The sequence below is a fragment of the Ptychodera flava genome, chromosome 1 (assembly GCF_041260155.1).
Source record: "Ptychodera flava strain L36383 chromosome 1, AS_Pfla_20210202, whole genome shotgun sequence".
Taxonomy (NCBI): Eukaryota; Metazoa; Hemichordata; class Enteropneusta; family Ptychoderidae; genus Ptychodera; species Ptychodera flava.
This window is the reverse complement of record NC_091928.1, coordinates 34,245,670-34,263,424: the sequence shown is the minus strand read 5'-3', so window position 1 is coordinate 34,263,424 and position 17,755 is coordinate 34,245,670. Positions and strand designations below refer to the sequence as shown.

At 39.7% G+C, this 17,755-nt stretch overlaps 1 protein-coding gene across 1 annotated transcript in view; it reads left to right on the top strand.

The window, feature by feature from the left end:
• Positions 1–17,755, top strand: part of LOC139135766 (uncharacterized) — a 52,232-nt gene that overhangs the window by 15,903 nt on the left and 18,574 nt on the right. Inside the window, exons 2-6 of the mRNA XM_070703463.1 lie at positions 2,563–2,688; positions 3,057–3,241; positions 3,358–3,499; positions 6,592–6,711; positions 15,318–15,477. Of these exons, the coding sequence (XP_070559564.1) occupies positions 2,563–2,688; positions 3,057–3,241; positions 3,358–3,499; positions 6,592–6,711; positions 15,318–15,477 (733 nt within the window). The remainder of the gene's footprint in view (positions 1–2,562; positions 2,689–3,056; positions 3,242–3,357; positions 3,500–6,591; positions 6,712–15,317; positions 15,478–17,755) is intronic.

Below are 17,755 nucleotides of genomic sequence, written 5' to 3'. Positions count from 1 at the left end.
AGTCCCCCAACGGGGTGGGGGACTGGCTGGGTAGCTTCTGCACCTTTCCCTGTCCTTGGACTCCCTGTGAACCCATTTCCAGAGCAAACGCCGTTCCTCGCCCAAAACCTGTCCTCGTACGACCCCTAGCGTGAGCAAGGGTTTGCTACACGTAGTTCCGTCGACTAGGCAGGAAAGGGGGTACCAAAAAGTAGCCCGATTTCCACCGCCTTAGGAGAATAACGGCCGTGGCTGCTCAGCTTTTAGCTACACCGAATTTCAAGCGGATTTTCACCGACTTGGCAGGAAAAGGGTTAACTAAATTTGATATTTTGAAATTATGATGAAATCTGCAATTTTTATTTTGGAGGGCAATTATTGCCATTTTTTATCAGAAAATTTTATTCTCAAAAAACTACTCGTCAGATAGCTTTGCTTGACGTGTTCTTAAGAATGATCCGATGTGATATCAAATTATGATGAAATCTTCAATTGTATATTTTTGCAGCTATTTTAGCCACTTTTTTTCTGGCCACTGAAATGAGCTATCAAAGATTTCCACCTTCTTTATCAACATGTGTCAAAAATAGTTATTCTCTACATAAACACAGCGGAGCTACGGGTATATTGGCCGCTAGGTCGCTTGTCTTAGATTATGTTGTGCTTTACATTTAAGCAAAAGCACCAAGCATCTAAATAATTCTTTGGTACATGTACGGTAATATTAAGAAAGAAATATTTGTGATGTTTCAGTAAAAATTGGAAAATAATTAAATAACCATCAAAGTCACATAGACCTTAAAAACGGAAGGACAGGCAATAGCTATTTTCTTTCATGTAATCCTGGTTATAATCCGTGAAAAACTTGAACACTCATTAACATAAACAACGTAACTGTTTATCTCTCGTATCGCAAGCTCACGGAAATTCCCGTGATTTGAGAGGCTTGTCAGACGCGAGATTATGTTAATCACTACAACATTGCGATCAGCGCATGCTCAAGCTTTCGCGTCTAATTTCAAAGTGTCGTGTTGTAAACAACAATAGCCGATTGAGTCGGAGACGCGTGAATTTAGTCCTAGTTTTACAAATGTACGTATGACTTCCTCCCAAAAATACTAGTTCAAACCACGAAATAAGACACGTAGAAACGTACATTAGCACTGTCATGCATTATTATTACAACAGAGAAACATGAGACGGCAAGAAAAATTACTCAGAGGAAACGCACAAAATGTCGTGTTGTAAACAACAATGGCCGATTGAGTCGGTGACGCGTGAATTTAGTCCTAGTTTTACAAATGTACGTATGACTTCCTCCTAAAAATACTAGTTCAAACCACGAAATAAGACACGTAGAAACGTACGTTAGCACTGTCATGCATTATTATTACAACAGAGAAACATGAGACGGTACGAAAAATTACTCAGAGGAAACGCACAAAATGTCGTGTTGTAAACAACAATGGCCGACTGAGTCGGAGACGCGTGAATAGTCCTAGTTTTACAAATGTACGCATGACTTCCTCCAAAAATACTAGTTCAATCCACGAAATACCGTAAGACACGTAGAAACGTACATTAGCACTGTCATGCATTATTAAGAGGGTAAAAAAAATTACTTAGTTGAAACATAGACCTTAAAAACGTTTTAAGGTCTATGGTTGAAACGCACAAAAAGATCGTCCATCAACAGCAATCATGATGGCCGATCGAGCTGGAGATGCCTGCACGTGAATTGGTACAAATTTGGTGAATTTGGTAAAAGTTTTACAATGTAAACATGATTTGCCCCGCAAAATACTAGTCAGTTGACGAAATACCAAACGTTGAAACGTTTACTACCATTGACATGCATTATCATTACAGCAGAGAAATATGACAGGGTATGAAATTTTCAGTTGAAACATGAAGTCGCTTCGTAAACAACAATGGCCGATCGGGCTGAAGACGCACGAGTTTTTAAAAATACTACAGTGCCGAAGTGCAAGAAGTACATATGAAGTAAAAGAAAGTTTACAGCATTACACATGAATCAGAAATAAACGGAAGAGTTATCAGGGGTGTACAATGATTAGATTGCAAAATTAACTTTGCCGACTCGATCATGAATTGACGGGAATTACAAAAACAACAACAATAAATATACCTAATAGTGACTCATCTGTCGAAAATGGTAGCAAAATTGTCTGTAAAAATCAACGGGTAATACAATGCTTGAAAACAACATGAACTAGACCCCGGAACAGAACGCGACTTGACTCGACAGCACAGGTATAGCGTCTTCTGTGTAGCTCCAGTGCTGCCAAGATGTCACTGTGTCATCACGTGACGTGTTTTGCGTTTACATAACTGCGCAGAGGATTATAACCCAGATCGTACGGTAAACACGCAAGTTTCTTTGTCTTTTCTGGCAGTTGCCTGTCCTTCCGTTTTTAAGGTCTATGATCAAAGTCACATTTCACAGGAACGTTTACTTCTTCCGTCTCTGCCCCTCTCTATTAGCGCAATAATTCTGTCTCTCTTTCTCTTTCTTTTTCTCTCTCCCCCCACATCCATTATGGCTTTTAACATTTTTTTCAGAGAGACACATTTGTAAGAAAAGCAATTGCAATGATCAAGAAATATGATTACTCCAACGCCTTGAACCTTTTGCTTTCTTCAAGTAAGGGTGCTAAACGAAGTTTTATGCGGTTTATAAAATCCAAGGTATTGTTATATCATATTATTATAGTACTTCTCTTTGATTCAAAATTCACCTTTTTTCTCTGAAAAACATACAAGTTGAGCCTTTACCGTACGTTCATATTTCTTATCAAGTTAAGTTGGTTAAAACTAGTGAAGCAAAACATGTCCTGTGTGGTGCATTTTAACAAAGACTTGAAGATTTGAAGGTCCCTGAAGACAGAGATACTCTAAACATGATTTTTTACAAACTAAAGCTGCTATAACAAGCCAAGCCAAGTGGATGACGGTACATACCGGTATGATTCTGGCCCAATACCGCTTTCTGCTGACTATTGGGGAAGTGCTAGTGTCTGGCAGGTAAAGGGTTAATACTGTTTGTCTATCCACAGATCAGACAAGAAGTCCGCAGTTTTCTTAAAGGGGACAACATGATGATGAAAGCTTTGACAAGGGAGACAGCTGAAAACTTTTCCTGGGGTTCTGTACTGGAAGAGACTACGAACAAGATGCCAGTCCTTCAAACTGTCCTTGAAGCTGCCATAACAACAAAGAACAGTTATCATAAGGTTCAAGTGTAAGTGCAGACAAAAAATATAGTCTGTTTTTATAATCTGAAAATTCAGATGTTCAACATGATTTAAACAATTGACAATATTTATTAACGTCTATCCTATACATTAATTATTGTAGATCTGATGAGCACAATGGTAATTTGGTACCAGGACTTGGCATGGCATTCGGGCTGTTGCTGCACTTACGCAGTCCAACTAAAATAAAATTGATCCAGCATATGAATTCCATTGAGATGTTTAAAGGGGGCATTAGTCAGAAAGTAAGTTTTTTCAAGAACATCAAATGTACATCTGACCACCTAAGCATATTATTTCATCTCACTTATTCTACGTGCATGTACATGTATATGATACAGATCAAGTTGCATATTCATACATACTGAAAATATGATTGTTTATTGAAAAAACAATACAGTTTGCATAACAGTAACCAGCTGCTCTTCAAATGATGAATACTGTAAAAACCCTATTAATTCGACCACTTTATTAATTCAACCAATCTATTTTTTAGTCCCCACAGACACCGTCCGGGGGGACTTATAGGTTTGGTCATGTCTGTGCGTCCATCCATGCGTGCGTGCGTGCATGCGTCCATTCATGCAGATATCTCAGAGATGCCTGGAGCGATTTCATTCAAACTTAGTACAAGGATTATCACCTATGCCATACATGCACGTCGATTTGTTTTACGATCCGATCCAATATGGCCGTCTGGCAGCCATTTTGTTTCCTGTATTTGATGTCAGTGCGTATGTTCATGCAAATTTCTCAGTGATGCTAGGAGTGATTCCATTCAAACTTGGTACATAGATTACTCTATATGTTATACATATGCACATTGATTTTTGTTTTGATGCGATCTAAAATGGCTGCATGGTGGCCATTTTGTTTCCTGTATTTGATGACTGTGCGTTCGTTCACATAAATTTCTCAGCGATGCCGGGCGTGATTGCATTGAAAGTTGGTACCTATATTAATCCCTATCACATATATATGCACGCCGATTTTTGTAATGGTTCGATCATAAATGACTGTGTGACGGCCATTTTCTTTCCTGTATTTGATATCCATCCACAGGGTCCCCAGGTATGATCCACAGGCGTTAGGGGATGAAATTAATATTAATAGGGTGTCCATGCATAGGGGCTCATGAATGCAGATATCTGAGATAATCCTGTGCCAATTCTTTTAAACTTGGTACAAGGATACTTCACAATGGCATACATATGCAGGTCTATTTATATTGGTGTGGCATGCATAATTAGTTCTAATTTGCATAATTAGAGATTAGAGCGCTATTTCTGGTACAACTGCGCCAAATTTGATGAAACTTTGTGCAGATGTTTTTAGTCCCCATGGACACCATCCGGGGGGACTTATAGGTTTGATGATGTCTGTGCGTCCATGCGTGCATCCTTGCATCCGTCCATCCATTCACGCAGATATCTCAAAGATGCCTTGGGCGATTTTATTCAAACTTGGTACAAGGATTACTTCATATGTCATACAGATGCACGTCGATTTGTTTTGTGATATGATCCAATGTGGCTGCCAGACGGCCATTTTATTACGATTTTTTCATGTACAGAGCCATTACTCAGGCATGTTTCAACTGATTTTATTCAAAATTAGTATAAGGACATTGATCGATGTCATAGATACGCACATCAATTTTTTTTTGTGATACGGTCCAATATAGCTACCGTGTGGCCATTTTGTTACAATTTTTTCATGTACAGAGCCATTAACTCAGGCATATCTCAACCGATTTTATTCAAACTTGGTACAAGTTTCATCACACACATGAAGTTGGTACAAGGACATTGACCTATGTCACACACATGCACAGTGATTTGTTTTGTGATATGATCCAATGTGGCTGCCAGGCAGCCATTTTATTATGATTTTTTCATGTACAGAGCCAACAGATTTTATTCAAAGTTGGTATAAGGACATTGACCTATGTCATACATATGCACGTTAATTTGTTTTGTGATACGATCCAATATGGCTGCTGTGCGGCCATTTTATCATGATTTTTTCATGTCCTGAACTACAACTCAGACATGTATCAAGCGAATTTACTCAAAAGTATTTTTATCACAGACCTAATGAAGAGGACTCTATCCTCTCTGAGGACCTGTAATCAAAGTACCCATTAACAAGTGGGGACTGTGTCATCAACGATGACTTGTTCTCAAATGTAATTTTATTTTACTCTGATTTGTTTGACTACTGATGAAAATTGGAACTCTTGCAATCTCTGATAATTTGACCAACCAATCATGACCAGCTGTTTTGAACATTTTATTAGCTCATATTTGGTTTTATATATAAATACCAAAAAGAGCTTATATGATGAGTCTAAGTGTCTGTATATTTGTGGGTATGTGCGGATGTATGTCCGTCACACACAAAGGCTCCCATACCGCCAAAGCTACTGTCTTAGTATTTGGTGTACAGGTAGATGTAGGGGTTGAGATGTGAATTTATTCAAATGAACACATCAGTGTCAAAAATGTGCAAATGAGGTAAGAAAAAGCGAAATTCTGAAACAGGCTTGAAACAATCTTACTCCACTGACTTGAGTCATTTCCTGTCATTGTTTATGAACTGTTACATATTAACAGACCTGCTCAAACCATAGACAGTAGAGGGGAGGAAGACCGTCAGTAGAGGGGAGGAAGACCGTCTATGGTCAAACTAAGGGGGGCTAGCTGCCTTTCTGCTATGCATATCATGTTGCTAAAGTTGACCTTCAGTACCTAAAGTTTCAGAACTTAATTACTTTTGTCATTCTTGTTTTTCTGGTTTAAATATTTCTTGTTGTTTTTCTGGTTGTACTGTGCAGAAATCATTGTCATAACATCAACGTAGAATTTTCCTGCACTGAACAGATAAACAACATTTATTGTTGATCTTTGGTACCCATACTGGTATGTACCAATTCTGATCAAATTTGAGCGACACCGTATAATTGCGGTATTTTTTTTTGATAAAATACACAGAACAATACAATGTGCAGCACATACCAGTAATGTCTAACTCCGGACTTCAGGAGTCTCCTTAATATGTTTAATCTTCCAAGATGGTAAGCATATCACTTATGACCTGTCAAAAAAGTTGAACTCCCTAATAATTCGACCACTAAAATATTTTGGCTCAGTTTATTTTCTAATAATTCAACATTTTAAAATCATAATTCTTTTTCCAATTGCCGTAGTCGAATTGAAAGGGGTTTTTATGGTATTTTTTGTATATGAATGGATGTGATGCGAATAGCAGACCTATTATCTTTGTGATGTTCCAACGTTAATTGTTTACATGTTTATATGTTGATGTTGCTTTCCAGGTATTTGAAGGATTTAACAAACTGGGAATTTGTATGGGCGTAAAAGGCACGAGGCTATTGGTTGACAGACTGGTACAACAGTTTGATGAGGACATCTTATCGATGAAAAAAAATATTGAGGTAAATTATTTTACAAAAATTGTTCAGCTGAAGTTAATTTTACTTGGTGTGGTTTGCTTTTCTTATAAAGTTTAGCCTGGATATTTTCTTACAAAAATCAGTGTTTCCCCTGGGTTCCAAAATCTTGTAGCAAATTTGGCTAGAAGCCCTAAAAAATTATTCGCCAAACCAGATATTCAATTAGCCAAGCCGATACCACTGATCACAAATGACGTCATTTCTTTCTCATTAATATGCAAAAAGAAATATTTGTCTGCACATCCGCATAAGAATGACGGAAATAAACCCTAAGCCCTGTTAGTGCTAGTATGGATACTGAAAGTAACACCAATTTATGGTTCAGATTACAAGGTGCCAATAAGCCACGCATACAACATAAAATTTGTCCGAATTTCAAGTGACACTTGTCCAAAGTTAGGCGTATGCAACTATATTTAGTAACAAACCTGAAATCGCTAGTAGTATCAAGCGATACTGTACATATTGCTACAGACAACGGCAGGAAACCTGGTTCAGCATACTACCGGTAGTTTTTTCAAATGAATCAGATATCCATTCTCATAGCAGTTAAAAAGTAAAATACTCTCAGACTTGAGACTTATGTGCATTTTAGACTTCCGATACATTTGCTTTATGCTCGAAGTTTAGCAAGCGAAGCTCGGACAGCGCACAGTGTATCAATGGCGCTTGGGTCAGGGGTCATCATCAAAGACGTTAGTGTGTATATTCACAGCCAGCTTGAATCATGTCATGGATCGTGGAAATCACGGATCATAAATCCAAATGTTTACGTCAATTATGTAAACAGAACCATAAAATATCAAATATATACCCTTTTGATGTGGTGAAACATCTTTTTGTTTCACTGATGATCGAGTTAAATGCTCAAATATCGCGACAAGACCACAGTCACTCTTGAGCTATTCAGCTCTGGGACTATTCGCCCAATAGATGTATGTACCGGTACATAGGTGAGGGTTTTTTCTCGCTTATGTACATACGTCTATGGGGCCAATAGTCCCAGAGCTGAATAGCTCACGAGTGACTGTGACAAGACTTTGCGTATTTATTTGCACTATATGAATGCGGAACAAGGCCGAGCGAGTGCCTTCTCTGAAAGTCTGTGTACAATGTCACGTCACAATTACACCACGGTCCGTGATACACTGAAATTTGTCGCGAATTTGTCTTTAACCCTTTTCCTGCCGAGCGTCCTTGTCCGTTATCCTGCCAAGTCAGTAGAAAACCGCCCCATAATATGTGCCTGCAAAAGATTGGCTCTCCTGCACGCTATCCTGCCAGGCATTTTGGCAGAAATCGCCCATTTTCAGGGTAGTTTTAGCCGTACTTATACGTGTTAGACTTCGATAATTTCTACATGCCCATAGACAGGGGAAGGAGCTCAAGGGTTACTGCAGAAAAAAATTGAGGTCACCAGCTTTGTTTGCCCCTGGGAGTGCGTCATTTTATTGCCGTTTCATGTTTATTTTTCGGAAATAAACTCCTTCAGTATTACGCATGTCCGCTAGGCACAAACATCACCTCACTCGTCTGTTAGTCAGAGACCCTGAGGGTCGTGCTAAGGGTGCAGCAGCACCGGCAAACCTGTCCTGTTTCCCCAGGGTAGGGTCAATTGAATACGTACCTTCAACGACTTGGCAGTGTAGCACAAAAACTACGTTTTTGCCGTTGTATTAACGACATGGCTGAGCCATTGAAGCACAGCTCCACGTAGTTTAGCCAGCTCAGTTGGGAGTTGGTTTACGAGTGTTACCGTTCATTACTGACTTAATTGAGTGGTCCTCAGTCAGGTACGGGTTTGTACCGACATGGCTTGGGCTGCAGCTAACCAGTGATAACCAGTCACTACACCCAAGTCTTCAGTTCACTTTTGCGATGCACGGGTGCAACGCAATATGCTTCCATTATTCTAGCCATCGACGTGTCCACATGCCTGGCAGCCATATTGTACTGCTAGCTGGTTTGCATAACAAAAGCAGTCCCTGCTAAGTGCAGGCGGTATCCCCGTAGCATTGACCTTATGTAACCTTTTGAATTCTCTGTACGCAAACAGCGTATGTAGTTACCAATGCGTCGGCAAGAGGATACGTTTGCCTGCAAACCAGAGCCAATACTTCGGACGATGGAATAAATAAAAAATCCAAAGCTACGTCCATTGAATGGCACGGCCAAGGCGGTGAAGGACGTTGCCTGGCTTGAACTTGCAGAGCTGAAGCCTAGCTTAGGACGTCGGACACCAGTTTGTAATGGTATTTTCGAGTCGTTCATATCCGTTCCATCGGAGGAACAAGTCGAGCCGTCCCGTCAAAAATACGTTCTCATTTTCAGTCACGCACAACTGAATAAGTGACTTTCGTCTCGCACCATCGGCACCATCTGCCAAGTCGTTTGCAAGAGGTAGCCTTCTAGATTAGCATTGCCGAGTTGGTCAAGTTCGGCAGCAATCTCTATAGTGCCAGGCAGCCAAGTACGTCCAACTCCGCCAGAAAACGTCACCATGCTATCCTGCCAAGTCCGCTAAAAAGCGGTAAAAAAACCCAGCCCCCTCAGGTGTGGGGACTGGCGGACAGGTTTCTGCACCTTTCCCTGTCTATCGACTCCCTGCAAACCCATTTCGAGGGGAAAAGGCGTTCCTTGTCAGAAAACCTCTCCTCGGATGACCCCTAAACGCACAGGGGATAGCAAAACGTAGTGCCGTCGACTTGGCAGGAAAGGGGGTACCCAAAAAGGGCCTTATTTCCACCGGGTTGGTAGAATAACGGTAACCAGTGCTTAGATTCTGGCTACACCAAATTTCAAGCGGATTTTCACCGACTTGGCAGGAAAAGGGTTAAGGAAGCCAATTCACACAAGTTTCTAACACCGGTAAAGGTATTTTCTTGTTGGCAGCAATACACCACGAACATTTTCGCTATTCAGAGTGCTTTACTCACTCTACGTTCCAAATATGCCATGCGTACGGTATGTTTTTGACCATGCATGCCGCTGAGCTTACCTACAAATTCACGGTCGACTTTCGTACACTGCAGATCATAATCTTTCTTTCCATTTCATAGCTTTACTTGCGCTTAGAATGTTTGTTAGTCCCCACGGACACCGTCCGGGGGGACTTATAGGTTTGGTCATGTCCGTGCGTGCGTGCGTGCGTGCGTGCGTGTGTGCGTCCGTCCGTCCGTTCACACAGATATCTCAGAGATGCAAGAAGCCATTTCATTCAAACTTGGTACAAGGATTACTTAATATGTCATACAGATGCACGTCGATTTGTTTTGTGATACGATCCAATATGGCCGCCAGGCGGCCATTTTATTACGATTTTTTCATGTACAGAGCCATAAATCAGACATGTTTCAACCGATTTTATTCAAAGTTGGTACAAGGACATTGACCAATGTCATAGATATGCACGTCAATTTGTTTTATGATACGATCCAATATGGCCACCAGGCGGCCATTTTATTACGATTTTTTCATGTACAGAGCCATAAATCAGACATGTTTCAACCGATTTTATTCAAAGTTGGTACAAGGACATTGACCGATGTCATAGATATGCATGTCGATTTGTTTTGTGATACGATCCAATATGGCCGTCAGGCGGCCATTTTATTATGATTTTTTCATGTACAGAGCCATAACTCAGACATGTTTCAACCGATTTTATTCAAAGTTGGTACAAGGACATTGACCAATGTCATAGATATGCACATTGATTTGTTTTGTGATACGATCCAATATGGCCGCCAGGCGGCCATTTTATTACAATTTTTTCATATACAGAGCCAAAACTCAGACATGTTTCAACCAATTTTATTCAACATTGGTACAAGGACATTGACCTATGTCATACATATGTACGTCGATTTGTTATGTGATACGATCCAATATGGCTGCATTGCGGCCATTTTGTTAAGATTTTTTCATGTACAGAGCCGTGATACTCTCAGGCATATCTCAACCGATTTTATTCAAAGTTGGTACAAGGACATTAACCTATGTCATACATATGTATGTCAATTTATTTCATGATATGATCCAATATGGCTGCATGGCAGCCATTTTGTTACAATTTTTTTGTGTCCTTAGCCAAAACTTGGGCATGTCTCAACTAATTTTATTCACCGATTTTATTCATTGTGTAAGGACATTGACCTATGTCATACATATGCACATTGATTTGTTTTATGATACAATCCAATATGGGCGCCGTGTGGCCATTTTTTTCCGATTTTTTCATGTCCGGAACCATAACTCAGACATGTATCAAGCAAATTTATACAAAGTTGGTACAAGGAAATTGACTTATTTATACATATGTATGTCGATTGGTTTCACGAGATGGTCCAATATGGCCACATGGTAGCAATTTTGTTATGGTTGTTTCATGTCGAGAGCCATAACTCTGGCAAGTCTCAACTGATCTTATCAAAGTTGGTACATGTACATTGACTTACGTCATACATATACATGTTGATTTTTTAAACAGTAAGATCAAATATCGCTGCATGGCGGTGATTTTGTTACAATTTTCAAACGTACAGAGCCATAACTCAGACATATTTCCACCAGTATCATTCAAAGTTGGTACAAGGACATTGACCTATTTCATACATATGTTCGTCAATTTGTTTCACGTCATGTAGCAGTAACATGTCAAGTATTGAAATTTCATAAGCAGGCTGATATGTCCAGAAATACGTGCTGCATCAAATTCATGAAACTTTATACAGATGTTAACTGATGTTAAGCTCACATTGCTTTAACATTGAAAAAGACATTTATCAGTGTCATTTTTTGCTCACATGTTCACACGCATGAGCATATGGTTTAACCATGTCTGTGTGTGTGTGTCTGTGTGTGTGTGTGTGTGTGTGTGTGTCTGTATCCCCATTATCTCAAAAACGGCTGAACGTATTTCAGTCAAATTTGGTAGACATCTTCAGAATTCAAATGGCTAGAACTGAAAAGGTTTTGGTGGGCGTGGCTTGGATATTAATGAAGTTATGAAAGTTTTAATTTTTCTGTTACGCCGCGTATGACAAGTGAAAACAATCGACTGTTTGAGGGCGCTGTGAAATGTGCTTGTCCAGGTTGGCTACAGCTGGATAGCTCTGGTTTCAACCACGGTCCCTCCGTGTTTCAACCTCGTATTGAACATTAAAAATATGATATTTTATTACTCATTCAACTCACTATTCAAGATAAAATATCGTTTAGCAAATTAGCTTTATCCTTGGTATTGATTGTTTCCCTCGCTGCTCGATCGCCAGAAATGAGTACATACGTTCTCTACCTAGCCTCATGGCATGGAAGTGCTGATGAATAATAACTTTGGGTCAAAGGTATTGAAGTGTCCAATCAGGTTCGTGCACAGAGTCCAAGGCCATGACCTACTTCATGTACTTCTGCACTGTTTTGATTTTGCTTCGCCAAGAAACGTGTTCGTCATTGTCCATAGAAGTATGTTTGCTCTCCTTTGAGGTTGTTTGTGAAACAAATTCCGGGATAGGCCTTGGAATGCATACGATCGGCATCGCGGCAGTGCATGTAGCTAGCCCTACGAGTATGGCGAGAGTGTTCGGCTTTGGCTACGCCGCCTCCCACCTCCGGTAGGCGGCGTAGCCAAAGCCGGACACTGTCGCCATACTCGTAGGGCTATGCATGTAGCGTACCATGCTTGTGTAACTGCCGAGCTCAACGTGCATTCACGGTTGATACTCGTGTACAATCATGATGTGTTCAATTCTGATGAAGATTCATAAGTCTTACTTTTGCAGTCTTTTTTCCGTACGATAATCCCGACAATACGTGTTACTGTTAGACGAGGTGGCCATTTTATGATAAGTTTCAATACTGCACAGCTACATAGCGTCACTATCGTGTGATCGAGGTACAGCGTTGTTGGACGGGATACAGAAACTCTGCAGAGGGAGAAACGATCGTTGACATGAACAGTCAATGTACTTCAGCACGTAGTCCGCAGATAGCGGATCGAGAAAATAAACGTGTCCCAGTAAATAACGGAATATTTATGTACATTAACTCGATATTAATCAAATTTCCAGCTCATCGCAAAAAAATGTATTGCAAAGATTAATTTGTCACTGACAAATACTGCACTGTATGGAAAAAAAAGTCTGTAGAATAGTTCAACTTCAAGTGGTATTACCCGAGTCAAACACTTGTGTTGTCAATTTTGATTTCATTTCATAAACTTCATACTTCATCGAGTATCGTGTATTTCAGCCTTTGTGAAGCCATTTTATTGATATTTTCAATTTTTGTCTTGGCTTTGTTGTGGAACATGTTGAATCGTCTCCGTGGACATGTAGGCAAAAGTGTGACGGGGTCGAAGTGACTTGGGTACCTGGGGCCGACCAAAACCAGTGTGAATTACTGGGGTCAAAGCGGACAGCGGCCGGGATGACGTGTTCCCCAAGCGAGCTACCTTCAGAAGTCTGTTTCATCGCAAAAAACGTCAACTTTTAAAACCCGTCATTTATTTACTGATGTTATTCTCAGCATCACAAACATATACGCCTCTGCTATGTATCACAGCAAATAGTTATATTTGAGCGCCCCGTAAATGGGATCCTCGTTTTTTGCGAACCCGGAAGTGTGTCTTGCTCAATGCATTTCCTACCCATAGCGAGGGAAACTGCCCGCGTTCCCATGCTCCCATGCACCTTTTTTCAATGCCTGTGCAACGCCATCTGTGCAAAATTTGTGGTGGTATGCTCCCGTGTGATGGAAAACCTCTCTTATTCTAACAATGACGTAGTTGACTTTGGACTTCGATATCGTAAATGTGATGTCCATGCAGTGAGTTGGGTTGGCGCACATATAATGCAATCTTCGCCCGCCAGCGGTCCGATATCCCGCATTTATTAGCGATATTTATCTGTTTTGACTTGACCAAAGTTGGCAAAACTTGCTATGTACATTAAAGATACTATGATACAAGATTATTGAAAGTCATTTGACATTTTTTTCAGCCAATTCCCAATATGCATATTTAATGAACCTTCCAAATTAGGGATATATACTGGCATTTACTTGATAAAATTTGGCGAAACATGCTGTGTACATTGATCATTATACCAGGTTATAACAGTATTGAAAGTCATTTTGCATTTTCATGTCAGCTAATTCATAATTTGCATAAATAGCTAACAAGCTTTCACGGTTTGGCATATAGAGCTTGAAGGACTTGACCAAAGGTAATTACACATGCTATATTGTGATACAATGACAGTACTCAAAGAAATTAATTATTTTTATTTCAGCTAATTACATATTTGAATACTTAATGACCTTTAGAATTGATCTGTGGTGAAATTCATTGTGTTGATCATAACACTTTAAATGTAGCAAAGCATGTAGCAAAGGTTCAAACTTGCACATAAATGCAATATATAATGAAACACCTGAGCATTTTCAGTTCATATCTGGTAATTAATTTGTAATTGCATAAGTAATGAACTTTCCTAATTAGGGTGATATAGCCACAAATTAATACAACGTCAAATGTGATGAAACTTGATACAGATGTTGATCTCATAGTGTTGTAAATACTGCATCAAACTTTATGAAATATGGTACCAGTGATAATCTGTCAAGTGTTAGAATTGTATGCAAAATGTTTTGCAACATCCTGTTGATTAATTTGTAGTTGACTCATTTTCTGAACTTTAGGATGGTGGCCTACATTGGTTTTATGTTTTCATCACCATGGAACTCATTCTTGGCCAATGAGCGCCATCTGTATCAAAGTATTTTTATCACAGACCTAATTAATGAAGAGGACTCTATCCTCTCTGAGGACCTGTAATCAAAGTACCCATTAACAAGTGGGGACTGTGTCATCAACGATGACTTGTTGTATGGGTGTTCCCCCCTCCCCATATTGGTGGAGCAGCCAAAGTCAAAAAGGAAAGATTGCCGTTTTTGCTTAGTTTCACCGTCACTATGATCCTTCAGTGTTGACGATGACATGGCTGTCACTGCACGGAGTAATCTGTAGGCACCAGTCACACATTGCGCGTAGTCCAACTCAAAACTTAGCAACATTTTAGTCGAATAGTCATGGTAAACATATGGGTACTTTTGGTTTGTGAGCTATTTCGTTACAATTTTATTGATTACTGTATGTGTTACAAATAGGATCTCCTGACGCATAAGGTCAGGGATGCACAGAGATAAAGCATTACGTCTCAAGTTGGATGCAGGACAGCGTGTGGACAGACAAAGTGATGACATAATAGTGCAATTTTCGATTCGCAAGTTTGGCTAATTTTTGCCAAAATCTTCTCGCCAAACGATACTTTTTTCTCGCATTTGCGATTTGGCGAGTGGGCAGCGGAAACACTGAAAATGATACACATACAATGATGTAGAAGCTACTGTTACAGTAATATCCTAATTTCAGATGGAGTGCAACATCTGCATTTATCAAAACTGTGCATTATGATCAGTGATTGTAATGAAGAAATTTGTACACTTTAGGGTTTGGCAATCCATGATACTGTGTACTATGAGTGTACCGGTATGGTGAATTAATTTATTTAATTTTTATTTTAATCCAGAGAGACATTTCTGTCAATGAAGGACTCAGAGACATTTCTGACGATGAAGTACCCGAGGAAGGCAATTTAGAAAGAACAGGTGTAAGGCAGAGACTGTTTCAAAATGGAGACAAAGAAGATGATGAGGAAGAAGAGGCTCAGCCACTAGATGACATTCAGTGTAATGCATATTATCTTTCCATAGACTTGCCAACATACCGGTAGTTCACCAATACCTGCATAGCCTTTGATGTTTGCCGTTCTCTTTCAACACCATGTCTATTGTACAAGTTGGCATTGATATTATCTACAATAGGCCATCAGCTGCCTACCTTACTTCTTTATATACATGTTAGTGACGAATATTACCCAAAAGGTTGATTGTGGCAGTGACTAGCTTTAAATATTTCTGAAAATTATGTGCTCTTTTTAGTCCCCACGGACACCGTCCGGGGCGACTTATAGGTTTGGTCATGTCCGTGCGTGCGTGCGTGCGTGCGTGCGTGCGTCTGTCCGTCCGTTCACGCAGATATCTCAGAGATGCCTGGAGCGATTTCATTCAAACTTGGTACAAGGATTACTTCATATGTCATACAGGTGCACGTTGATTTGTTTTTTGATACCATCCAATATGGCTGCCAGGCGGCCATTTTATTACGATTTTTTTCATGTACAGAGCCATAACTCAGGCATGTTTCAACAGATTTTATTCAAAGTTGGTACAAGGACATTGACCAATGTCATAGATATGCATGTCAATTGTTTTTGTGATACAATCCAATATGGCCGCCGTGCGGCCATTTTGTTACGATTTTTTCATGTACAGAGCCATAACTCAGGCATGTTTCAACCGATTTTATTCAAAGTGTCATACACATGCACATTGATTTGTTTTGTGATATGATCCAATATGGCCGCCGTGTGACCATTTTATTACGTTTTTGCATGTCCAGAACCATAACTCAGACATGTATCAAGCGAATTTATTCAAAGTTGGTACAAGGAGATTGATCAATGTCATACATATGCACGTTAATTTGTTTTGTGATACGATCCAATATGGCTGCTATGCGGCCATTTTATTACGATTTTTTCATGTCCTGAACTACAATTCAGACATGTATCAAGCGAATTTATTCAAAAGTATGTTTATCACAGACTGAATGAAGAGGACTCTATCCTCTCTGAGGACCTGTAATCAAAGTACCCATAAACAAGTGGGGACTGTGTCATCAACGATGACTTGTTATTAGTCCCCACGGACACCGTCTGGGGGGACTTATAGGTTTGGTCATGTCTGGGCATCTGTGCGTGCGTGCATGCGTGCGTCCGTTCACGCAGATATCTCAGACATGCCCTGGTAAATTTTTTTTCAAACTTTGCACAAGGATAGTACCCTACCCCATACAGATGCACATCGATTTGTTTCACAATGTGATCAAATTTGGCCATGTTAGAGGACTTTTTAGTTTACACCTCCATAGACTCCCATGTATAAGGCCAAGAAAAATAAAAATTTAGTTTCTCATCGTATTCGTATTGCAAAAAGGATGCAGTGACACAGTTTTTAGTCCCCACGGATGAAGTCCAAGGGGCTTATAGATTGGGTCATGTCCTTCCATTCATCCATCCGTTCACGCAGATATCTCACATATTTTGACAAAATGTCACGTGACCTTGGTGACCTTTGACTTGCCTCAAATATACATATTTGTCCATAACTCAGTAACCACAAGTGCTACACCCTTCATATATGGTATGATGGGACACCTTATGACGCCACATATTGTACCTCATTAATTATGTGCATATCTAATTTTGACTGAGCCAATAGAGCTAGAAGTCTGATTTTTTGCTCACGTGTTGACACACGTGGGCATATGTCGCAGCGATGTCTGTCTGTCTGTGTGTCCGTGAGTGTGTGTGTGTGTGTGTCTGTCTGTCTGTCTGTCTGTCTGTTGGTCCAATATCTCAAAAACGGCTGATCAGATCAGAATCAAATCTTGTAAATAGATTCAGCTAGCAAACGGCAAGAACTGTGGGTTTGGCTTGCATACTTTTTGCTCATTTGCATAATTAATGATTTTAGATAAAACGGATATACATTAAAAACGACTGCACACAATTTGACGAGATTTGCTACAAATGTTGATCACACCAAAATATATCAGTAGTGGGAACCATTAAGGGGTGACATGAAAGATAGTTGGTAGTTTGCATATTAATGAACTTTGCTAATCAGGGATAAATAGCTGATTTGACTTTATAGTATCTTCAATATACATACCAAGTTTGGTCAGTTTTGACCAAACTTGGTATGTATATTGAAGATACTATAATTTAACATTCTTGAAAGTCATCAAGCATTTTAACCTCACCCAATTCCAATTTGAATATTTAATGAACTTTGCTAATAAGGGATATATATTTGAATTGACTGGACTAAAGTTGATGAAACT